Source organism: Anopheles coluzzii, chromosome 2, assembly GCF_943734685.1.
Source record: "Anopheles coluzzii chromosome 2, AcolN3, whole genome shotgun sequence".
NCBI classification, from domain to species: Eukaryota; Metazoa; Arthropoda; class Insecta; order Diptera; family Culicidae; genus Anopheles; species Anopheles coluzzii.
The window spans coordinates 2627322-2648993 of NC_064670.1; the positions used below are offsets into that span (position 1 = coordinate 2627322).

At 52.3% G+C, this 21672-nt stretch overlaps 7 protein-coding genes across 9 annotated transcripts; 2 read left to right on the plus strand and 5 right to left on the minus strand.

Annotated features, from left to right (window-relative positions):
• Window positions 1-51: 51 nt before the first annotated feature.
• LOC120949604 (probable mitochondrial glutathione transporter SLC25A40) lies at window positions 52-1840 on the minus strand. 2 transcript variants are annotated; one of them, XM_040367004.2, is made up of 4 exons: window positions 1515-1836; window positions 1239-1414; window positions 317-1147; window positions 52-225 (listed from the first exon to the last, which is right to left on the minus strand). In XM_040367004.2, the coding sequence occupies exons 1-4, from the start codon at window positions 1642-1644 to the stop codon at window positions 223-225; spliced, it is 1140 nt and encodes a 379-aa protein (XP_040222938.1). In that variant the 5' UTR covers window positions 1645-1836; the 3' UTR covers window positions 52-222. The 2 variants fall into 2 exon arrangements, with proteins under 2 accessions (XP_040222938.1, XP_040222937.1); XM_040367003.2 differs by having other exon boundaries at window positions 52-1147; window positions 1515-1840.
• A 260-nt stretch (window positions 1841-2100) lies between these two features.
• LOC120951845 (SAFB-like transcription modulator) lies at window positions 2101-8596 on the plus strand. Of its 2 annotated transcripts, none has more exons than XM_040370816.2 (8): window positions 2101-2340; window positions 2503-2886; window positions 2967-3147; window positions 3222-3312; window positions 3376-3410; window positions 4072-5377; window positions 6368-6505; window positions 6586-8596. In XM_040370816.2, exons 1-8 carry the CDS (start codon window positions 2116-2118, stop codon window positions 7481-7483), a joined length of 3258 nt encoding a protein of 1085 aa, XP_040226750.2. In that variant the 5' UTR covers window positions 2101-2115; the 3' UTR covers window positions 7484-8596. The 2 variants fall into 2 exon arrangements, with proteins under 2 accessions (XP_040226750.2, XP_040226751.2); XM_040370817.2 differs by having other exon boundaries at window positions 6589-8596.
• LOC120951847 (mannose-1-phosphate guanyltransferase beta) lies at window positions 8381-10398 on the minus strand. The gene has a single exon (XM_040370820.2). The coding sequence runs from the start codon at window positions 9933-9935 to the stop codon at window positions 8826-8828; it is 1110 nt and encodes a 369-aa protein (XP_040226754.1). The 5' UTR covers window positions 9936-10398; the 3' UTR covers window positions 8381-8825.
• Window positions 10399-10666: 268 nt separating this feature from the next.
• On the plus strand, window positions 10667-12206 carry LOC120951849 (geranylgeranyl transferase type-2 subunit beta). Its single transcript, XM_040370822.2, has 4 exons — window positions 10667-10830; window positions 10904-11008; window positions 11090-11449; window positions 11530-12206. The coding sequence occupies exons 1-4, from the start codon at window positions 10828-10830 to the stop codon at window positions 12058-12060; spliced, it is 999 nt and encodes a 332-aa protein (XP_040226756.1). The 5' UTR covers window positions 10667-10827; the 3' UTR covers window positions 12061-12206.
• Window positions 12050-12886, minus strand: LOC120951850 (transmembrane protein 256 homolog). The gene is made up of 3 exons (XM_040370823.2): window positions 12775-12886; window positions 12387-12686; window positions 12050-12315 (listed from the first exon to the last, which is right to left on the minus strand). The coding sequence occupies exons 1-3, from the start codon at window positions 12865-12867 to the stop codon at window positions 12172-12174; spliced, it is 537 nt and encodes a 178-aa protein (XP_040226757.1). The 5' UTR covers window positions 12868-12886; the 3' UTR covers window positions 12050-12171.
• Window positions 12786-14334, minus strand: LOC120951848 (Bardet-Biedl syndrome 5 protein homolog). The gene is made up of 2 exons (XM_040370821.2): window positions 14219-14334; window positions 12786-14165 (listed from the first exon to the last, which is right to left on the minus strand). The coding sequence occupies exons 1-2, from the start codon at window positions 14272-14274 to the stop codon at window positions 13187-13189; spliced, it is 1035 nt and encodes a 344-aa protein (XP_040226755.1). The 5' UTR covers window positions 14275-14334; the 3' UTR covers window positions 12786-13186.
• Window positions 14335-14407: 73 nt separating this feature from the next.
• On the minus strand, window positions 14408-16456 carry LOC120951846 (RNA polymerase II-associated factor 1 homolog). The gene is made up of 3 exons (XM_040370818.2): window positions 16294-16456; window positions 14920-16182; window positions 14408-14845 (listed from the first exon to the last, which is right to left on the minus strand). Exons 1-3 carry the CDS (start codon window positions 16359-16361, stop codon window positions 14479-14481), a joined length of 1698 nt encoding a protein of 565 aa, XP_040226752.2. The 5' UTR covers window positions 16362-16456; the 3' UTR covers window positions 14408-14478.
• Between the last annotated feature and the right edge of the window lie 5216 nt (window positions 16457-21672).

A 21672-nucleotide genomic window follows, 5' to 3' on the forward strand; every position in this document is an offset into this window, starting at 1 on the left:
TTTTACATACTTTTCGAATAATTCTTTTGACAAAAAAGAAACAGAACGAAATCAGTTGGACCAACAAATGACTAACAATTTATTGTACACGGTGGCGGCAATCAGTTGCGTTGCAGTTAGTTGCAGCAGCACGTGTTGTTGTGCTTTTCTCACATTCCGCAACCAGCGCGCGCGTGAGATTGTGAGGGGAAGGATGCGTGAGATGAGGACGCTTGCCAAATGTTACTGGAGATTGAAAAAAAAATTGTTCTTCTTCTTAGTACTTGTTTATCTGGCGTGCGCGATTAACGAGCGAAGTGGAGGAACTGCTACTAACCACGGAACTGTCGCCGGAACCGGACGCCACTCGGTCCTTGCGCTCCTGGTAGCGCTGCACATTGTAGCGGTAGAAAAAGTTCTTGCCATACTCGAACGATGCGATCATGATGGCGCACGCCGGTGCCACCTTGACCAGGCGCGGCGTTAAGCCCGCGAACAGCCCCCGGATACCGTTCATCTGGAATATCCTGCCCATCGTCTCGAACGTACCGATGGATCGGACGGGTTTCTTAGGTCCGGCCGCTTTGCTGTCACCGTTCTGCGCGTACAGGAACTGCTCCCCGAACGCGATCTGCTGGTGTGTTTTGACCACGTCGAACGGTACGGTGAAGAAGGCGGCCACCCCGCCGGAAATGGCACCGCCGGCGAAGCTGAACGCAAACGTCGGTTGGCTGACGTTGAAGTGCTTCTTGAACGACTCGTACGTCGTCCAGTAGATGCCGCTGAACGGCACATCGCGCAGAATCGTGGGAAAGAATCCTTTCCACAGCCCCAGAATGCCCTGCACCCGGAGCATGCTGCGGAACGCCTGGCCAACCTCCCGATAGCTCAGCTTCTCCGACTGCATCTTGGTGCGGATCAGCTCGAGCGGATTCACGATGGTGACGGCGAGCACGCGGGCCGAGCTGCCGGCCAGCAGGGGCAACCAGATCGGCAGCTCAGCGTCCCGCCCTTTCCTTCTTTGGTACAGTTCCTTCAGGCGGATGCGGAATTGTTCGTACGCAACGAAGTAAATGACCGTCGTGGGCAGGGCCAGTATCAGCGTGGGCCCGAGCCCGGACCAGAGCGACGGGACGCCCTCGTAGCGACTGATTTTGGTAAACGCATCCTAAAATGGAGGGGATATAGAGCGGAACAAGCAGAAACACAAGCATTACAGCCGAGTCGCATTGATGCCTTCCCGTTCGCTACTTGCTTACGATCGTTCCGGTGAAGTGTAGGGGACGCTTGCTGATTGTCGATGGGGCCATCGGACCGTTCGGACCGCAGGGACAGATATGATCCATCAGCCCGTTGCAGTACAGATAGCATTTGTTTGATATCAGTACCTTCTGTTGTGCCTGCAGGCGAGTCTTGACCACGTCCAGTGGAGTCACTGCAAGGGAACGGGAAACGGTCGGTTGAGTGGATGAGTTTGCACAAAATCAAGCACCACCACGTGATTGCATCATCTACCGGCCGGGCGGGAAACTTACTAAATAGCGACGTTACCAGTGCACCGCTACAGGATGATAGTATCTGCTGATAGGGTCGAATCCGAAAGCGGCTGTCGTCCATATCTTCTCCTGGCGCTACTGCGACGCTGCTGCCCACACTGCGAGCCATTGTGCGTTTTTCTGCTGGGTTTGATTTCACAATACGCGCGTTGCGGCTGAAGAATCCTCTCGATGGGTAAACTTTTCAAGGGTTAATTAGAAACATCTTGGCGATACGTAAAAGTACGTTTGCAGTAGAAAATAGAACGAGTGCACCAGCGAGTGTGGACTATTGACAGAAGCAATCTGGTGAAATAAACAACCAGAGGTGGTGGTCTCGCACGTGCAAGCAAGGCTCCAGCGCGTCCAGCGCTATCGAAGGACAAGTTCAATGTGGGTTTGAAGCTAAATAACTCGAGAAATATTCTCTTTCTACTTTGAAAATATTTTTCCAACATTTCAGTCACTTTTCTTCACGATTTCTACTCTTTTTGTACATTTATTTTAGAGCAACTGGTTGCGAGCGGAGCATATCTGTCAAACTGAATGTCAGTTTGATGACGTTTGAAAATAGTTGCAGCCCAACCTGTCACGTCATGTAATGTGCTGTCCGCGAAGAAATAGAAGATTAGATGCGAAGGGAAAATCGGCCAAAGCTGATGCTTGGTGTGAAAATTGGACCGTAAATTCGCGTAAAAACATGACGGAAACGCCCGAAAAGCGAAAACTCAGTGAACTGCGCGTGGTGGACCTGAAGCTGGAGCTGGAAAAGCGTGGAAAGGATGGCAACGGTGTGAAAAATGTGCTTCTGGAGCGGCTCACTCAGGTACGAAGGGGCCTACTCTCGCTCCGAAGGGGACGCCATATTGGATGGGCATGAAAAATGGATGTTTTTTTTTTCGCATCCCTTTGCCATGCGCTCGCCTCTGCAGTGCTGAATGATTTGCGATTGATCACATGCTGCGTACCCATTGTTTCTTTTGTACAGACGTTGCGGGACGAGGGGCTCGATCCGGAGACGATGGAGTTTGAGATAGCCGCTGGCAAGGCGTCCGTGAAGAAGGTGAGAGCTAGCACGGGCGGTAAGACGGATGAAGAATCGGGCAGCACTGCGGATGCGGCGGCCAGCAGTGAGCAGAATGCTGACTCAACGGAGACTAGTCAGCCGGCCGAGGATAGCAAAGCGTCGGACGAAGAGCAAGCTGTCGAAAATGGAAAGGGAACGGAGGAGAAAGAGGAAGAGGAGCAACTAAACGGAAAGGCCACTGACGCAACGCAGCCGGAAGAGAGTGAGGAGAAGGAATCGGAAGCCGCGGAAGAGCCGGCACAGGAGAAGGTCAGTGTGGAGGAGAAGAAGGACGAATTCGTGAAGGTAGGTAACGGATGTGTGAAGGGGAGAGGTGAATGCACTGCAGCGGTCTAACGGGGAGCTTTCGTGGTTGAATGTTGCAGCCAACCGAAAGTGTGCCGCAGGAAAAGGTGGTGGCCCCCAAGCAGGAAGAAAGCAAGCCCGTGGATCTGAAGGAAGACTCGAAGGAAGCGGACAATGAGGACTCCCTGAACCTTACGATCGGCGAGGAGGATGAAAAGTTGCTTCACGATAGCAACATGGAGGTAGAGCAGAAGGAGGAAGGTGAGTAACGTGGAAGCCTCCTATCCGTATAACGATCCCCCGAAACGTAATCATTTCCATCTTTCGCTCTGTAGAGACGCAAAAGAAGGAACAATCGTCCGCAAAGGCAAAAGAAAATGCCTCCGAAGACTCGAAGAAAAACGACGACAAGCGAGAGGGAAAGATGTAGGTAGAAAGCCACAAAAAAGGGGCCGCAATGTCACTAATCCGATGCGTTTTCCTTTCCAGCGAGAAGAGCGTGGTTACCTCCAGCACGGAGAAAGGTAATGTTGAACGTCGCTTTGGGTTGCTTAACGTCGGTGCGAATTGTATTATGTGTGTGCGCGATTCTGTTTTTTGTTTAAAGAGTCATAGCTTGTTGTTATTTGTTTTTGATTTGTGGTATGATTTTGGCGTGTGAAAAAATAGCTGTTAAGATGTCAAATGAAGGTAGTCGTCCCGAAACTGTACCATCTATGGAATGGAAGTGTACGATCCCGGATAGAGACGCGTTTTGCTATACTTTCCTGTTTTGTTCGATTGATTCATCATTGATTTGTTGCAATAGTGCACCATTCTGTGTCCCGGGCGGGCTGTGAACCACAACCGTGTGATCCGTGTCATACACAACACTTGTGCAGAGGGCAAACGGGCAAGAGGGGACAATAGTCTCGTCGGGCGAAGTGGTACCATGCGCGTCGAATCTTCCTCCCTCCACTGGTGGTGCAACCCTGTATCTTGAACCAGATGTCGATGTCTCGGTGCACTTCTTGGTAGAATACGAGAGAGAGAGAGAGAGTGGAGAGAAAGAGCTACGATGAGAGACGAACCGAGGGTGTCATCGAGTATCACCGTTCGAGCGAGATGATTGGGTGTACTTGTTCAATAATTGTTCTATATGTTGTTGTTCTATATTTTTGCTCGGATACGCGAAATATATTACAGACGGCGCGGCAACTAAAACAACAGCATCATCATCGTCATCGTCAACGGCAGCGTCGTCGAGATCGGGAGGCGAAAAGGCGACGACAGCGTCGCCCGCCAGCACCACCAACTCCACCGTCGCCTCCGCCAGCACCACTGCCGGCGGCGACGATAAGACGAAGGCAGGAGGAAGCACGGACGGTGGCAGCGGCTCCGCCGCGAACGTGAGCCGCAACCTGTGGGTATCACGGCTGTCCTCGCTGACCCGGGCCACCGATCTGAAGCAAATCTTTTCCAAGTACGGCAAAGTGATTGGCGCCAAGGTGGTCACCAACTCGAGGACGCCCGGGACGCGCTGCTACGGGTACGTCACGATGGCCTCCGCCAAGGACGCGACGGAGTGCATCAACCATCTGCATCGCACCGAGCTGCACGGTCGGCTGATTTCGGTGGAGCGCGCCAAATCGGAGCTGGGGCCGGCGCGCTCCTCGTCCACGGGGGCGGACTCTTCGTCGGCGAAGGCGACCACCGCATCGAGCAGCAACGCATCCGGCAAGGGTTCCGGGACCGGGGGCAAAAGCGACACGAAACCGAAATCATCTTCTTCCACGTCCAACAGCGACAAGAAGAAGAATGGCGACGTTTCGAAGACGAGCGCCAACGCTGCCGCCGCCGACAAGGACAGGAAACCGGCGCCGAAAGATCGCGCGAAACCAGCAGCAGCAGCATCAGCACGTCCAGCACGAGCTCCGGCGTCCGACGGTAAACGCCCATCAACTGCCGGGGGAACAGGTACATCGCGGTCTGCCGGCGCATCCGGGACCGGAGGTGAGAAGAGTGGAGGAGGAGCGGCAGCAGCGCGCAAAAGCACCGACAACGTGGCCGCGTCGGCCGGTCGCCGTAGCCGTGATCGGAGCCGCTCGTCCCGCGATCGCCGCTCAAACACGCACGGATCGTCGTCGCAGGTGCGGGACCGGCAGCAGCGCAGCCGTGGCAGCAGCCGGGGAGCGACAGGCCCCAAGGAGCGCGACTCGCGCGAGTCGCGTGAGGTTCTGTCTTTGCAGAAGATACGCGAGGAACGGGAGCGACACCGGCTGCGCGAACGGGAGCGGCAGCTGCGCGAGGAGGAACGCCGCCGGCGGGAGATCCGCGCCCGGCAACGCGAGGAGGAGGAGCGACTGCAGCGCGAGCGGGAAAAGCTGGCCGCCGAGCGCGAGCGTATCGAAAAGGAGAAGGCGGAGCTGCTGCGGATCGTGCGCGAGCGGCAGAAGCTCGAGCGGGAGAAGATCGAGCTCGAGCATCTGGAGCTGAAACAGCAGCAAAGGAAGTACGGTTGCAAATTCATACATATTTCACCCCCCAACAAAACACACACATTTACCTTTCATTCTAGATTTCTCGTTAGAGTTACGGTTTCCGTTTTTACCGTCCGTTTGTTTATTTAAATAATACTCCCTGCTACTCATCCAAATGATGGTACCGTGTACAGGGAAACGTTTCCCCCTAGATTTCCCAGATTGTGGGAATTGAGTGAGCGAAGCGCCGTGTGAAGTAGTGTTTGAGGCAACTTGTTAGGAAATGTTTACAACAGTTGTCACCCAGCTGCTAGACGTAGAAGAAACAACTGAAGCTATTACAACAACGAGACGGCATAATTGCATGTGTGTGAACTGGCAACACTGAAATCAGACATTTAAGTAATCGACGAGCCTGCTGAGATCCTTGTTCTCGCCGTTTCATCAATCTTCCGTGAAAGTGCTGTGCCAGACGACTTGAAAAGACATTTCTTCATATCCCAGTGTGACTGACCAGAGCAACGAGATGGAGTCAACGTTAAAAAGCTAGACCGCAGAGCTGCTGTGTGCCATCTGTCGGCTACCGTTCGAAGAAGAGGTCTTCCACGTGCAGAGACTTTCCCAAAACCGGATGCTGAGCAATATGAAGGAAGTTAGAGGCGTTCCCGGTGTGAATCGACCGTGTTGTGTCCGACGTAGTCAAAGCTTGCAGAGTGATACGAAATCTTCGAAGCTCTTGAGACGTTTTCAGTGTGTGCTAAGTGAAAATGCAGTGCTTCTGAATCCGGTTGAGAGCAGCGAAAGTGTGAAATACTAAGCCGCCAGCAGTTGTAGGACGTTGGATGGGCGATGCAACCCGCCCGCCAAGCGTCCAAAGATGAGCTGGCTGTCCGAAGTTGCATTTTAACAAATTTCTTTCCCCCTTTTTTACCACGAGGTCTTCCCACCAGACACATCGAATGGCTAGCAAATGCATGTTATTAATATTTACCCACCTGTTTACCCACCCGAACCCATTCCAGGATCGAAGAGGCAAAGAGGTCGCTGAAGCGCCCGTCAACCGACCGGTATGATGATGATCGCAAGCGGCCCGCACCCGACAGGCGCGTTGAAGCACCACCGCCACCGAGGTTTGATTCTTCGATCACCTCCAGTTCCGGGTAAGTCTCCAAAATAAGTGGTTTGGAAAAACTGTTTTCCTCTCGTTACTGACGGTGTGTTCCGTTGTGGTCGCTTTTAGTAGACGCTCCAACTACGACCGCATTCCGTCGACCGACAAGAAGAGTCGGTTGGACGATTACCCTGCATCGTCCTCGTCCTCCTCCAAGCGCGATGACTTCCGAAGGGACACCTTCAAGCGGGGCGATGATTACAGGCGCGGTGGCGATGACTACAAGCGCGGCGGAGACGACTATAAGCGCAGTGGAGATGACTTTAAGCGCGACTCTCGCGATGACTACAAATCGAGCGGCCGTTCGGGCGATGACTATGGCAAGCGGGACAGTGGCTACAGCAAGCGCGATCTAGATCGTCCCATCTCCAGCTCGTACGATAGCCGTGGAGGCGGTGGTGGTGGTGGTGGCGGCGGTGGCAGTGGCCTCCTTTCGCAATCGCTAAGCAAGGAGGGCCGCTATTCGGATCGCTCGAATGACTATCGCGGTGGCGGCGGAGGCATCAGTGGCAGTAGCGGTGGCGGTCTGAACGGTGGAAGCGGCGGAGGCGGTCGTGGCGATGATCGCGATCGCAACAATTCCTCCAGCAGCCGGTACGGTAACGATCGTACGAGCGGCGGAAATGGAACGGCTTCCGGTGGCGGCAACTGGCACAGCAGCGCCGGGCTGTCGCAGATCAGTGGAATATCGTCGCTCGGCAATTGGGGCGACAAGACGAACGATGGGGGAAGCGGTGGTGGTGGTGGCTGGAGAAACATGGACAACGGCCAGGACCGGTACGATCGGACGTACAACGAGCGCAAACCGATGCCGATGTCCTCCGGCGGTGGTGGTGGTGGCGGAGGGGGAGGAGGTGGCTTCATGGATCAGTCGCGCCCGAATCAGTTCATGGGCGGCAGTGGAGGAAGGCCCCAGGACCGGTACGGCCAATCGATGTCCAATCGGTTCGACAACGGTCGCTACTAATCGGCGCACCGCTGTCTTCCATGCTGTCGAAAGGTGTATATGGTTTAACGATTGTAAGGCATCCATTTTTTAGCGTTTAAGCAACGGAGAACAATCACCGGCATCAGTCTTTCTTTTTGTTTCGTATTTTTCCTACCACTGAGGGCAGGAAGTTTCCTACATACACACACACGCACGCGCGCGTAAAGGCGTGTTCCCTCTATAATAAGCCCTGTGATTGTGCACTCGAACAGGGGCTCCGGAACGGAACCGGCACAGGGAGGCCGGGTGGAGAATGCAAGTACTGCAAGTTATTTAGATGTTAGCTACAACACTACAGCCGCAAAAACCTAATAAGTGTAGGTTTTTAATATTGTAAAATAGACACAGCCTGAGACATTTTAAAACTACCCTTACCTTAACTTTACTCTTTGTTCTTTTAATCTTCATACAATTCTCGACCAAAAAGCGCGCAGTCCATGGTTGTAAAGCCAAAGAACAAAAACTACAAGAATCTACAAACAAGGCCAGTTCTTTAACTCCAAATTGGGGTTGGACTTGGTGGTTTAACTCTTTCCCAAGACAGTCAGTCCTTGGGCTCGTTGGTTAGGTCGCACGACGACTTGACGACTGCACCAAGGAACTGACCAACTCAGTATATAGATGGTTCAAAAAGAGCACACAGTTGAACAATTATCACTAACCGTAGAGAGGACAGTTCCGAGAGACAGTTCCACGTACACATAGTAATGCTAATCTAATCTACTTTCTATCTGTCTATTATCATACTGCCAAATCGATTGATATTACAACACCCTCTATGCTTAGCCATCGGAACTCTGAAACAACTCCCGCGCTAATGTCCCCGTTTCGGACCACAATCCACAGCAACGATCTGTTCTTTTCGAAAAGACAGTGTGGGGTTTTGTTTTCTTCTTTTATTTTGGAATGCAAAATATATAGTACACAGATTATTCGAGTCTCCTAACGACGTCTGTGCTACTGGCCCAATGTGAAGTGTGTGAGGAAACGACACACGAACGAACACACGATTAGAAAAAAATATATAAAACGGCATCTTCAAAGTTTCCACTAAATTAAAAGCTAAATTGGAAGAATCGTGAGGACGCGTGTTCACCCGTTCGTTCATAAAAAAACAAAACATGTTCCATTCGATGGGGATTTGTAATATGGTAAAACAAGAATAAAACTACCTTAAGAAAAGAAAACATAAAAACGACGTTCAGCAGCATCTTCCTCCCCTTCCTCCCCGCCGTTCTATAGGCACAGAAACCGGTTCTCGGGGTTGCTTTCGGTGGATGTCGACACGCGGCTCACCTCTCCTGCCCTGCCCCCTTGCGCTCTACATGATGATCTGCGGCTCGGGAACGCTCAGTGCGATGCTTTTGTGCGGCAGCACCTGACCACCGTTGATGTAGATTTCGTCCTTCACGATCACGTCCTCGCCGAGCACGGTCGTGCCTTCGAGCCGTACCCAGCGGCCGACGACACAGCGCCACCCGATAATGCAGCTGTCCAGCCAGGAGTGTGACTTGATGATGGCGTCCTTCAGGATGGTGCACCGCTTGATGCACACGCCGTCCTCGATGACCACGTTCGGGCCGATCGTGACGTTCGGTCCGATGCGACAGCCGGCCCCAATCTTGGCGGTCGGATCCACCAGCACGTTGCCCACGAATCCGGCCGGTCCGCTGTACAGCCGGTCCGGTTGCCGCTGGCGCAGCGAGGTCAGGTAGAGGCACATGCCGGTAAGGAAGTCGCGCGGCTGCCCAATGTCCATCCAGAACCCGTTCAGCTCGAACGCGTACAGCTCCTGCTCGTGCGACATGACCGGGAAGATCTCCTTCTCGATCGACGTTGGCTTCAGCTCGATCCGGGCCAGTACGGACGGGTTGAGCACGTACATGCCGGCGTTGATTTTGTTGCTCACGAACTCCTGCGGCTTCTCGATGAAGCTCTTGATGCAGCCGTTATCCGCGTACAGCACGACGCCGTACTTGGACGGTTCCTCGACACGCGTCACCACGATCGTGCCCTCGCGCCCGTGCCGCCGATGGAACTGCTCCAGCTCTTTGAACGGAAAGTCACAGATGATGTCGGAGTTGAGCACGAAGAACGGTTCGGTGCTTTCGGCAAGGATGGATTTGGCCAGCGCCAGCGGGCCGGCCGTGCCGAGCGGTTCCGTCTCGTGCGAAAAGATCAACTTGACGCCGAGCCGCTCGACCTGGGCCGACAGTTCCGCTTCCATCTGTTCCGCCCGGTACGATACGGCCAGTATGACCTGGGTTACGCCCGCCTCGACCAGCGCCTCGATCTGGTGCAGCAGGATCGGCTTGTTGGCAAACTCGACCAGCGGTTTCGGCGTGCTGAGTGTTAGCGGCCGCAGCCGCGTACCGTATCCGCCGACCAGGATTAGCGCCCTCATTCCGTCACCCTTTCCGACGACACCCATACCTCTGTGTGCGCGGCACGGCTTTCTTCAAACAAAGTAGGCAGGCAGGCACAGGTGACACGTAGCCAAGCTTCAGCACCACACAACAGTGGGACGACGAGTTCGTTCTTATAACCGGGTGGCAGGCTTTGTTATCAGTTAAAACTCTGTTTCGTGCGCTTAGCTGCGAACCCTTTCGTCGAACAGGTATCTGTTGTGGATTTATCTACCAGAAGAAGTTTCACAAAATTTTCTAATTCCACCAACTATCAGGCACACAAGACGCACAGCAAAAACTCATTAGCACTGCCCTTCGTTCACGAGAACGTATCAGCGAGTCAGCGGAAAGCAAGTGGCGGTTCGTCGTTGGTCGCAGTGAATCATTTGGTCAGATGTTTACTTTGAGCGTTTTTTTTTCTTTCTCTCGCTCGCTTTTGCTTGATTGGGCGGTGAAAAAATGTAATCAAAAGGCCAGCGTTTGTTTGTTGACGTTTTAACAATTTTCGTGTCACTTTGCTGTCATTTCGGCGTGCGATGTTTTTGGCCGTTGGCGCACTCCGACATCGCGGATGGAAAAGAACATTTCCACGAAAATGGGTGAATTTTAAGGTATCGTGTGGTGGGAATCGTTTCTTATTTGAAAATAGCTATCGATTTTCTTTGTTCGGAAAGCGCGTTTAATTAAATTGCGAAAAATCTTGCCATTCCTGCGCGAGTACAACCCTGGGTGCGGTTGATCGCGTTAAATGAATTTGACATTTCTTTGTTTTTCTAAGGTCATTCGTAGAAAAAGGGAACGGAGAAATTAGCAGGATCGCATTGAAAATCTCGTACCCGATTAGCGCACCTGCATTGGCCGCGGAACTAGAGTGCAGCAACAGCCACGTTTGGAGGAGATATTTTGTGTTCCGAAATGGTAAGCAAGCGTTGAACCAACACACCAACAGCAAAAGGGTCGAACTAATACGTGCATTTCATTTGCTCGGTAGGCATTCACCTCGAACGATGTGAGAATATCCGATGACTCGAAGGAATTGCACTTCAACAAGCATGTGGACTACATTGCAAACCATGGCAACGACAAGAACGACTACGTGAGTATTGTGCAGCATTGTTCTGGTTGCTTTGATGAGAATCGCTAATCGCCCATCCCCCCATCGAATGGCCATTGGTAGGAGTACTGCATGACCGAGTTTCTTCGGATGTCCGGAATTTACTGGGGCGTGACGGGGCTGGATCTGATGAACGAGCTGGGCCGGCTGGACAAAGCATCGATTATCGAGTTCATCAAGAAGTGCCAGTGTCCGGTGACGGGTGGCATCGCTGCCTGCGAAGGTCACGATCCGCACATGCTGTATACGCTGAGTGCGGTGCAGATACTGGTCATCTACGACTGTCTGGACGCGATCGATACGGACCTGGTAGCAAAGTATGTGGCCTCACTGCAGCAGCTGGACGGAAGCTTCTTCGGGGACAAGTGGGGCGAGGTGGACACTCGGTTTTCCTTCTGTGCGGTGGCCATTCTGAGCTTGATTGTAAGTGTTGTCGACGAGATAGGGCTGCTCTATGGTTCCGGTCCTTTAGCTAATGTTTGCTTCCACTCTCCCCAACAAAGGGTCGAATGGACGTGATGGATGTGGAAAAGGCGGTGACGTTCGTCATGTCGTGCTGCAACTCGGACGGTGGCTTCGGATCGAAACCGAACGCGGAAAGTCACGCCGGATTGATCTACTGCTGCGTGGGCTTTCTCTCGATAACGGATCAACTGCACCGGCTGGATTGTGAGCGGCTGGCGTGGTGGCTCTGCGAGCGACAGCTGCCGAGCGGTGGCCTAAACGGACGGCCGGAGAAGCTGCCCGACGTTTGCTATTCCTGGTGGGTGTTGGCGTCCCTCACCATCATCGGCCGGTTGCACTGGATCAGTTCGGAGAAGCTGGAGAACTTTATCCTCTCGTGCCAGGACGCGGAAACGGGCGGATTTGCGGACCGTACCGGCAACATGCCGGACATATTTCACACCCTGTTCGGGCTCGGTGCGCTGTCCCTGCTGGGCGACAAGCGGCTGAAACCGGTCAATCCAACCTTCTGCATGCCACAGTACGTGATCGAGCGGTGCAATTTGAAGCCGAAGGTAATCGTGCTGTAAGCGTCGCTTTATTTTATCAATTCATACATCAAACGCGACTGTACACTAAAGTGGATCATGAAACACGTTGAAAATGCTCTGCTCTTGCTTTCCCCTCTGTTGTTAGTAAGCTTAGATAATAAAAGACAGCCATCCAAAGATCAAAAGGAAGCCACCCATCGGCGTGAGCCGGACCACGCTGCGATCGTTGGTGAACGCCACGTAGTAGCATGTGCCACAGAAAAGCGTCATTCCCGAAGCCATTAGTGCCGTCGTCTGGTCGTGCGGGAAGAGAGAAAGTCAGAGAGAATGTTCTGCGCGTAGTCCAACAATTCGAAATGACTTACCAGATACGGACGCCGTGCAAAGGGGGCAGCCAGAAGGGCCAACGAATGGATGAAGTGATACCGGTTGGTCATTTCGAATATCTGCTTCGGGTCTCGTTCCTGTATGTCCTCGTCCTTCGGCGTGAAATGGTAGTGAGCTCCATAGGCCCCAAGAATGACTGCTGCCGCACCGCTCAGACCAGCCAGTCTCACGATGTGCCGGTTGTGGCCCAGTAGCTTCCACATCGGTGGCAGCGCTTGTTCGACCACCGCTTTGGTGTGAGTTGCCGCCGTTTGCGTTACGGCTTTCGGTTTCAGTCCCTAGCGGGGAAGGACGACATCCAGGGACAAAATCACAATGGTCGCAGCAAGCGATGGACAAACAGTTTGTTCAACTGCTGATACTTACCGCAGCTCTGGCTCCTTGCGCTGCCATGGACCACACGGTGCTGGAGACGGGATTGTTGAAGAGGACATAGTTTACGGCATCATTTACACCCATTTTGCGGCAGAATTATGCGTTTGCTGTTGTGAAATGAGCTATTTTTGCACCGTTTGTTGTGGAGATTGTTGTGGATAAACGAATTGTCATTGTTGGTTGGGCGAGTTTAGAGGTTGTAGTTGATTTCTTCGTGTGTGAATCTCCAGCAACGGACCGAATCAAAGTGTCCTGGCGAAGTGGTTCCTGCTTTTGTAAATTGATAAAAACGGTACGATATCATCTCGATGCTCCTCTTTACATTCTGGTAACCACATCTGCTAAAAGGTTTTCTAATTTTTGTGGAGAATAGTGTGCGTTTCAGGAACTACAGCTGAGCTTACTACTGGGTGGGAAGTACATCCCACAGGTCCTTTATCGTGTAACCTTCCTTCAGCGATTCCATGGCGAAACCCAGCTCCTTGCAGTAGACCGGTTTCCTTTTCGAACCATCGCCCGTAGCCGTATCCGCCAGGTAAGCCGTAAACTTGGAATTTATGTCACCACCGGGCGTGGAATCGAGCTCCTCAATGTCGTCAGCCGATTCCGTTGGGGCGCGTTCGCAGTCGGCCGGCGCTTCGTAAAACACCCCAAAGACGGGAGTTTCCGTGTAGACGCTGTGCAGCGAAAGGAGCTCCTTGAACACGTCCCCGAGCCGGTCCGCCGGATCGATGCGAAAACCGAGCACATACGAGCCGGCCGTTTCGAGCGTTTGGATCACCAACGCCGGTCCGTACTTGGATTCGCGAATGCGCAAACTGGCAATCTGCATGTACGGCAGGGATATGTTGAAGCTGTTGTTCATCTCGGCGTACCACACGAGGCGCACGTTGCTCACGATGAGGATGCCCAGATTGCCCTGATCGCTGGACAGGTTCCAAACGCCGCTGATGGTGTTAAAGATCTGCTCCTGCGGTTGGACTTGCAGTTGGCCCGACACTACCACCGAAGAGCGCAACTTTAGCTCACGGTAAATGGTTGAGGCCTGGTACAGCCGGTACACGTCGAAGATGGAGGCAAAGTGTTTCGTATTGGACGCGGTTAGGTTGGTGAATATGAACTCGAACCGGGAGTTGGAACCGACGCTCAGTATGTACAGGGCTTGGGTTGTTCCGCGCACCTTCGAAACGACCGTTTTCGTGTTCATCGTCAGTATGCAGGAGAAGCCCACGGACAGGCTGAACCGATGAGACGTGACCGAGTACCAGATGAGGCGCAGGTTGGTCACCAAAATTCGGCCGCAGTCCCCACTGTTGCCCTTCGTGTCTTCGACCGAGTCAAGGACATCGAGTACAACTTCGCCGCTGCGTATGGTTTTGTAGCTGGAAGGAAGGATGGAAATTAGGCTGGGAAACAACAACGGGCAGTTGCTTACATTGAGGGAATGTCGAATTTCACCTCCCTGTCCTCCCATACGGGCTTTTGATTCATTTCGAGTCCCTAGATCGTGTTCACTGGCGTGTAGAAACACTCCATTACCAACTGAGTTTCTTGGTTGTGTATCGCGGACTGAGTTGTCATCACCATGGCAACTACCAAAAGCCACTGTAGCGAAGCCACAACATTGTGCCATAGTCATTGAAGTTTATTGTATTGCATAGAAATATAAAAAGGGCTTGCGCTTTCGCGTAGAACTTATTCCGATTCACTGCCCGAACGGCTGGCCGATCCACTGCGCGAACCTGCGTCGGGAGTGCCGGAACGGCTGCGTGATCCAGATGCCGAACGGGAGCCCGAACGCGAGCCCGAACGCGAGCGAGACCGGGAGCGGGACCGAGACCCGGACCGGGAACGAGATCGCGAACGGGATGCCGATCCGCGCTGCGATCCAGATCGGGAACGTGAGCGAGAAACGCTGCGACTGCGGCTGCGAGTTGGCGAACGACTTCTAGATCCGCTGCGACTGCGACTACCCGAACCGCTGCGGCTGCGGCTACGGCTGCCCGACTTTGATCGGCTGCGACTTCTCGAAACGGATCTCGACTGAGATCTGGTACCGGATCTGAAAGAAATGAACGATGCAGCAGCTTGTAAATACTTTCTCCGTGAAATTATTATTCGCCTGCACACACATACCTTGATCTGGATCGCGACGAGCCGGAACGGTTCGATCCCTGCGATCTGGACCGCGACCGGCTGCCCGAACGACTTCTATCCCGACTCTCACGCTTCGCCTTTTCATCGTCCTTACCGTCTCCGCCCTTGCCCTCGCCCGCCTGCGTCTGGCTTGCTTGCGCTTCCTCCTCGTCCTCCTCCTCTTCCTCTTCCTCCTCGATGTCTTCGTCGTCCTCTTCGCCGGCCGGCTCAAGCTGCCGCTCGCGATAGCGCTGCATACGGTGCTCGGAAGCATTGAGCGGGCGATGCTTCACCACCAGCTTCGTGTTGCTCTGCTGCTGAGCGTTCTTCTGCCGACGCTTGCTCAGCCGGACGCGCGTCTCCAGCTCGTTGTAGTAGATACCGTCCGGGCGCAGCACGAGGTAGTAGTTTTCCTCGTACCCCTTCGACGCCTTGCTCTTCACGTTCCAGTTGTACTCGCGGGCCATCTTGTACTCGTACTCCTCCTCATCCTCGTACAGCGTTTCGTTGACCAGATCGCGACGCCGCTTCTCGAGCGTATCGTCCGTCGGCAGGAAGTAGGCCACGAACTGCTCGCCACTCTCGTCCATCACGCCCCGAATCATGGCCTGCGACATCTCCTCGATCTGGGCCGGCACGTTCTTGCCGCTCGGGGCCGGATCCGAATCGAAAATGACCTGCGCGCACGGATACTTCCAGTTGGCAAAGTCCGGGAAGACGGGCATGATCTCGACCGGCGTCACGCCCGGCTTGCTGTAGTGCGTCGTGATCGGCTTGGTGTTGTCCTCGAACGTTTTCTCGATCGCCTTGATCTGTGCCTCCCGGTCCATGTACAGTGTCTCCTCGCGCAGACTCTTCTTCACGTTGAAACCCACCTTCGCCTCCACCTTTTCCATCGTCTGCGGGTTGAAGCGCGTCTGCTCGGTCGAGATGTACTCCGACTTCCGCAACCAGGACACGCTCTTCGCATGGCGGCTGCTGCGCATCGAGTCCTGCGGCGTGTGAATGTCCTCCTCGAGCAGCTTCTCGTCGGCCGGATCGAGCTGGGCCGAATGGTCGATCTGGTACAGGTCCCGGTTGATCAGATCGATGGTGACGCCCAGGTCGTGCTCGGTAAGCACCTCGTAGCGATAGTTCCGCTCCAGCGAGGTCGGATTGTACTGGATGAAGCGGTCATTCTCGAACGGGTACGTGATGAACTTCAGATCGAACGGAATGTCCGGCAGCGTGTTGCAGTATTTCACCCGGGAAATTAGCTCCGACCTAGCGAATGGAATGGGGAACAACGGAAAGCAACAACAGCACCATGAAGCGGGACGGTAGCGTGGGAGCGCTTGTTTACAATTGCGTCGAGGGTGGTTTTCGTACGCTTACCTGCGCTCCTGCTGACGAACGGGACGCTTATCAGCTCCGTTCGCACCGTTTTGCACGGTCGGCGCCATCGTTGGTGGCAATTATTTGGTAATTGTAACAAAACTTATCGCACTTTGCTCCGCGTTGTTATTGTGGACCGCTGTCAAACATCCCGAACGGAGAAGTGAACTCCGCAGCTGCGAATATAAACGAGCGCAGAGTTTCGAAGTTCGAAACTGTAATGTAACGGTTTTCGAAGATATCTTTTCAAATTCATTCAAACTTGCAAAACGGAAAAAAGGAAACATTTTTTGAATGAATGCTTGTGTATGTAAAGCATTGAGCATAGTTCGTTATGCTTCTTATTTCCTTAAAATGTAAATTTATTGACCCGGGATGTTTTAGCTTTAATTTAAATCTCGCCAACCTTTCGCCACCTATGCGGATGGGTCGTTTGTTCGTTGGCTAGTGTTGAGGAATTTCCACTCCATCTCCTGATGTTGTAATTTTTAACCCTTACTTGAATGGCGTACTTGAACTGCATAATCCTTCTGTTTTGCTTACATCAAGCGTCCGGACGGTATCGTTTATTGTAGCCGATTTGTTCAACATTAACGAGTTTGAAAAGAGCTTCTAATGAGCGTAGCATTTGGGAGTGTATGAAAAACTATACCCGTGTAGTTGGAAGTGCTGTTTTTTTAGTATGCTGTCTCCCTACTATTGCTAAACGAGCCAAAACTTTATCTTTCCATTCGGTGCAGCATGCTCCAATGCTCGAATGATCCGATACATTTGTTACGAAAGCGATGTAGAACGGCACAGAAACACCGAGACACACACACACGACCATGCCCTCGAACGACTTCATCGGTCGATCTGGTCTCAGTGCAGCGAATCTCCCGGCGCCCGGTGGTTGAAATTGAACGAAAAGTTATAATTTACTAAGTAAATTGTATCCTACTCATCCAGCGCGTCGTGTATCTGTGCTTGCAGCACGTCTTCACTCACTCACTCAGTCTCAGTCTTAGTCTCAGTCTGTGTGCCTTAATTCGCCGTTTCGCAAAGGCCATGCCGGCCGCCAAGTTGCCGCATCGAGCAGGGGGAGTCGAGGATCCGGGCTTCCGTCGCATCGGCAGTTGCCGTTTACGAAAGGAAGTGTTTCAATTTGCAAATTGAGGAAACCGCCAGCAACCCAGTACCACCGGTGCGGTGTACTTGTGGAAATGCTGCTTGTATTGCTCGATGTTTTCAAGAACGCCGGTTGTCCTGGTTGCTCTTGCTGACGTTTATTGCTCATATATATACAGCGCGTTCCGTGCGCGTTGGGTTTTGGAGGATTGTCCCCCAGCGATCGGGGGACAGCGACCGTGCCTTTTGGACGACCCAGCAGTAAGTAGGAGGTCAGCGGAATGTCTTGGAGTGTGGTACGGGTGAAAAGTTTTTCCAAGGCAAAAGTTTCTCCTCGCAGTCCGGGTGTAAACCGTCAGCTTGTCGTACAAGCACCCCGTCGATCCTCTCCCCAATCTAAAGAGGACCAAACGGAGCAGACTTCAGACCTCTGTTGGCCGACCGCAGCTGCCGGAAACGTGCATGGATACATATATCAATCGTCGCCGCCGCTTGAACACATCCCCCTTCCTGGCTCTTCATTTGTATCACAAGCACACCTTAGACGCACGAGGCCGGAAGCACTCGAAAACAACATAAACTTTTGCCGCTGACTGCTTGGAAAATCGGCCCCGAGCGAGCAGTGTGTTGTTGCGATTTCTTCCCTTGGAGTTGGGTTGAGGAGCATCAGCAAACCCTCTTGAATGCTGCTTGTCGAACTGTTGTTGTGCTGGTCCACGATACCTTCTGGATACGGTACAGCCAGGGAGGGGGCACAGTCTCCGGAACGTGTGTAAACTACAATGTATGTACTCGGATCTGGAAAGCATTCTCGTTACTACTACTACTACGGTGTTGCATCTACACCGGTGGCGAAGATGTTTTGGGTGAGTGATCGCTTCAGAGTGGTAAAAGCTTCTTCAGTCTGCCTAGCGGTGCGGCTTCTGCTGCATAACCGACTCATGCAACCATGCAGCAGCTGTCCCAGGGAAAAACCCCTCCGTCACCCGTCACCGGCAAACCACGTGATAATTGGATTTTTGGGTAACGTACCTCACGATTCTAAACACCATCGACAGCAGGACCCGCTGAGCGTGTTGTGTGTCGCTTTTGCATGGTATTTTAGGATGGGAACTATTTTTACATTGCACGTTAGTGAGCTTTCGATGACGGTGCGATTCTTCAATGCATGGAAAACCCTGCTCAGTTGCGGGGCTTGTAAAAAGGGACGAAAGGGGCGTTTTTTCGCTGTCTAAATAGATATTTGCATAGTTCTTGGACGAGAGCAGGAGCGCTACACCAACATCAGCGCTCGGCTAAAGCTTGTTTATGATGTGCACTACCACACCGGGGAAGTAGTGTTTGGCACATGGCACGATCTATTTCACCAGCATTACATGGCGCTTTCCGTTCCGCACTGGAACCACCGTGTGTGTTGCGGGCATGAAGTGTAAATCAAACAGGTTTGGTGTGTGTTTCGATGGGGGCATTGCATTAGTTTACGAAAATAATCCACACAAATTATTATTCGAACAAAGCGTATCACTGTTGGTCATTTATTTCCCAGCGGAACAGGGTTGAATTTTGAGAGGCGAATAAAAACGGGGTTTGATATGAAATATGTGTTTTACTGTTTCCTTTTTGAAGGACCTTCGTTTTGCAAACACAGCTGCGATAGTGCTGTACTGTTATTGATGGTACGGGGAATCACCCCTTTAACCGAATGCCACGTGGTCGATGTTGCGCGGATAAGCGCATGCAATCGTCGCTGGTGGTAAATTTTGCGCAACAAAACAAAAGAATCTACCCGGTGGTGCGATGGTGTGACCGCAGGAACGCAAACCGAACGACCAACAAACAGTGACCTATTCTGTTCTTTCAGAGCCTAATTTTCTCTCTTATCCGCTTCGCGGCCGATTGAGAGGGCGGGAGAAAAAGCTTTTGCGCAAAATAGATACCAACCGGGGTGCTGAAAACAATCAAGCGCTGAAGATTGTTAAAGCGACGGAAGAAAAAAGTCGTCCGGTAAAAGCAAAAGCAAAGGTAAAGATAGAGGTGACAAAAAAGAAAACCTAAAACACATTGCGAGGTGTGAATTTAATCGTGTTTAATTATGTCCTTTCAGCGCGTAAACAAAAGGCAAAGGGACAGAGCCTTCCCGACCGTTCTCATCCCAAGTGTCGCACGCATCTCGGGGGGTTAAGAAGCGGAAAGAGCCGAAGGAGTTAAGAAACAAAAGCAAAAGGGTTAAGTGGCAGACAGGTTGGGTGAGTCTTTTTGTTGTGGATGTTGTTGGAAAACATTTCAAGTAGGGATAATGGTGCAAATGTCACGGGGACCGTGTTTTACCAGGACCAAGGGAATTCGCGCGCTCTTTGTTTCGTCCCGCCCCCCTTTTTGCTCATTCAGTTCCCAGTGGGTGTGAGGTGTGTGTTTTTTTTAATTGTCTCATTTGTTTGCATACGCCACGAACGAATGGTAGGTAAGGAGCACATTGCACGACGACACAAGAGATATGCAGCGGAAAACCGGAGACGGAGGAGAAAAAATGTGATGCTCTCAGTAAGAGAATTTAATAAAGCACACGCTTCCGGAGTTTGGAAAGTGCCTTTGGCGCCACTTTAATTGACTTCTGCCTTCTGCCAAAACTCTGCCGTTGTCATTCCAGCACGCTGACAAGTGATGGAATTGTGAGATGCGTGTGTGTGTGTGTTGCGTAGTTTTTTGCGTAATATCGTGGCATGCTTTGACGTTGCACGGGCGTGAAAGGGCTGAAGAAGTTGTGATTTCTTTTAACAACCGTGCGATTGCTGGAACGCCAGTACGATAAGAGATAGGGCAGGTTAATTTGAATGTATCTTACCGTGTTACTGTTATACGTTGTAGGGTGATTAAATTAAAGTGCTAAGCAAAATTGGGCACGTGATTTATATTCGCTCATTTACTCGCGCATTGAGAGACACCTATAAGAGCAATCGGTAAGCGCACTGCTGATGAAAGCTTTGGAACGTGCGAGATTCGGTCAGCAGTTCGAATCTGGAATAAACCTTCCCACACATATTTCATATTTGAATCGTACATGTTCCTGGAACTGCCTAAAGTGTAGTGTTTGATTGAGCTTGTGAGAGACTGTGTGTGTGTGTAACACATATTCCAGTTTATGATTATCCCCACTCACTCCTCCCCATATACTAATACCCCCACGAACCGGAAAACGAATTTAGTTGGAAAATCTAATTCTCATCGCACCATGATGGGCGGGCGCGCATTTTCACATCGTGCATCGGATAGGAGAATTGGGCATTTTTGAATATGTGTTAGAACGGTTTGTTAGGGACGGACACTCCCCACAACACACACGACGGGGTTAAACGAGGCCGTCCCAGACCACCCGCTTGACCATTTCCCGGTGTGGCTGGCGGATTACGTATGAAGTGCGCTTTGTCGGAATGCCTGTGCCCACCTCCTGCGGGTGTGTGGTGTGCGTGTGGCGGATGGACACTAGTGGAACAATGATTGTCCAATTTTTCCTCTACCGGGGGGGGGGGGGGGGGGGGGTATGTGTTCTGGTCCAGTTCTTCCCCGTTCCCCATTTCTCATCTCCATCTGTGATGGTGGTGGTTTTGAGGGGGCTGTTTTTATTGATCGATGTAATTGATTTTGGGCCCGAAATGATCGCCGACCTGTGTTCTTTCTACCTTTGCCACCATATCTTTTCATTCGCCAGCGAGACGACGACCCGCCGGGCTGCGAGTGCGAGCATATATGGCCACCGGTGGAGTTTCACGCGGTGGCGGCATCATTTCCACTCCCGTGTTTATCGGGTGCGCAAACGCCCCGATTTCCGTAGGAACAGGGCCGAAGCATAAAACGGGGTTTGCGTTGTGGGCTGTGTGCATGCTCTGAATGTATCATAAACATGGAAATTTTATTATTAAATTACGTCCGGTTTCAATTCGGCGGCTTTCGCAATTTGCTGCCCACGAGTGCCAGCTTTCCCCTTTTGCCCGGGGCACCGAGGGACTTTCGGGCCGATTACAATGTGTCCGTGTGTGTGTGTGAGCGGTGGTGAGCATGGCGGTGGGGTCAATGATCAAACGAAGAGCGTTCACACAATCACAATCACTTCCACCCGGTCCATTTGGAGCCTGCTCCTGGGCTGGGCAGGTTGGCTGGCTCTCGCCACATGGATCAGGAATTCGAATTCGAGCCAAATTGAGTACGGCCCATTTAACTGTTTTCCTGCTATTGCTAATCAGCAAAAATGCGACCAAATGGTGTGCCGTCGCCTCG

What these genes read in the sequence shown, in the direction of transcription:
- LOC120949604 (XM_040367003.2), bottom strand. Translation starts at nt 1,644, where the DNA reads ATGGCTCGCAGTGTGGGCAGCAGCGTCGCAGTAGCGCCAGGAGAAGAT. An exon ending in ACTGGTAACGTCGCTATTTA is followed by an intron (nt 1,415 to 1,514) that starts GTAAGTTTCCCG and finishes GTTCCCTTGCAG; the next exon opens with TGACTCCACTGGACGTGGTC. An exon ending in TACACTTCACCGGAACGATC is followed by an intron (nt 1,148 to 1,238) that starts GTAAGCAAGTAG and finishes CCTCCATTTTAG; the next exon opens with GATGCGTTTACCAAAATCAG.
- LOC120951845 (XM_040370816.2), top strand. Translation starts at nt 2,116, where the DNA reads ATGTGCTGTCCGCGAAGAAATAGAAGATTAGATGCGAAGGGAAAATCG. An exon ending in TTCTGGAGCGGCTCACTCAG is followed by an intron (nt 2,341 to 2,502) that starts GTACGAAGGGGC and finishes TCTTTTGTACAG; the next exon opens with ACGTTGCGGGACGAGGGGCT. An exon ending in GACAAGCGAGAGGGAAAGAT is followed by an intron (nt 3,313 to 3,375) that starts GTAGGTAGAAAG and finishes TTTCCTTTCCAG; the next exon opens with CGAGAAGAGCGTGGTTACCT.
- LOC120951847 (XM_040370820.2), bottom strand. Translation starts at nt 9,935, where the DNA reads ATGGGTGTCGTCGGAAAGGGTGACGGAATGAGGGCGCTAATCCTGGTC.
- LOC120951849 (XM_040370822.2), top strand. An exon ending in GCAACGACAAGAACGACTAC is followed by an intron (nt 11,009 to 11,089) that starts GTGAGTATTGTG and finishes GGCCATTGGTAG; the next exon opens with GAGTACTGCATGACCGAGTT. An exon ending in TGGCCATTCTGAGCTTGATT is followed by an intron (nt 11,450 to 11,529) that starts GTAAGTGTTGTC and finishes TCCCCAACAAAG; the next exon opens with GGTCGAATGGACGTGATGGA.
- LOC120951850 (XM_040370823.2), bottom strand. Translation starts at nt 12,867, where the DNA reads ATGGGTGTAAATGATGCCGTAAACTATGTCCTCTTCAACAATCCCGTC. An exon ending in CGCAAGGAGCCAGAGCTGCG is followed by an intron (nt 12,687 to 12,774) that starts GTAAGTATCAGC and finishes CTTCCCCGCTAG; the next exon opens with GGACTGAAACCGAAAGCCGT. An exon ending in TTGCACGGCGTCCGTATCTG is followed by an intron (nt 12,316 to 12,386) that starts GTAAGTCATTTC and finishes CCGCACGACCAG; the next exon opens with ACGACGGCACTAATGGCTTC.
- LOC120951848 (XM_040370821.2), bottom strand. Translation starts at nt 14,274, where the DNA reads ATGAATCAAAAGCCCGTATGGGAGGACAGGGAGGTGAAATTCGACATT. An exon ending in AAATTCGACATTCCCTCAAT is followed by an intron (nt 14,166 to 14,218) that starts GTAAGCAACTGC and finishes CCTTCCTTCCAG; the next exon opens with CTACAAAACCATACGCAGCG.
- LOC120951846 (XM_040370818.2), bottom strand. Translation starts at nt 16,361, where the DNA reads ATGGCGCCGACCGTGCAAAACGGTGCGAACGGAGCTGATAAGCGTCCC. An exon ending in GTTCGTCAGCAGGAGCGCAG is followed by an intron (nt 16,183 to 16,293) that starts GTAAGCGTACGA and finishes TCCATTCGCTAG; the next exon opens with GTCGGAGCTAATTTCCCGGG. An exon ending in TCGTCGCGATCCAGATCAAG is followed by an intron (nt 14,846 to 14,919) that starts GTATGTGTGTGC and finishes CATTTCTTTCAG; the next exon opens with ATCCGGTACCAGATCTCAGT.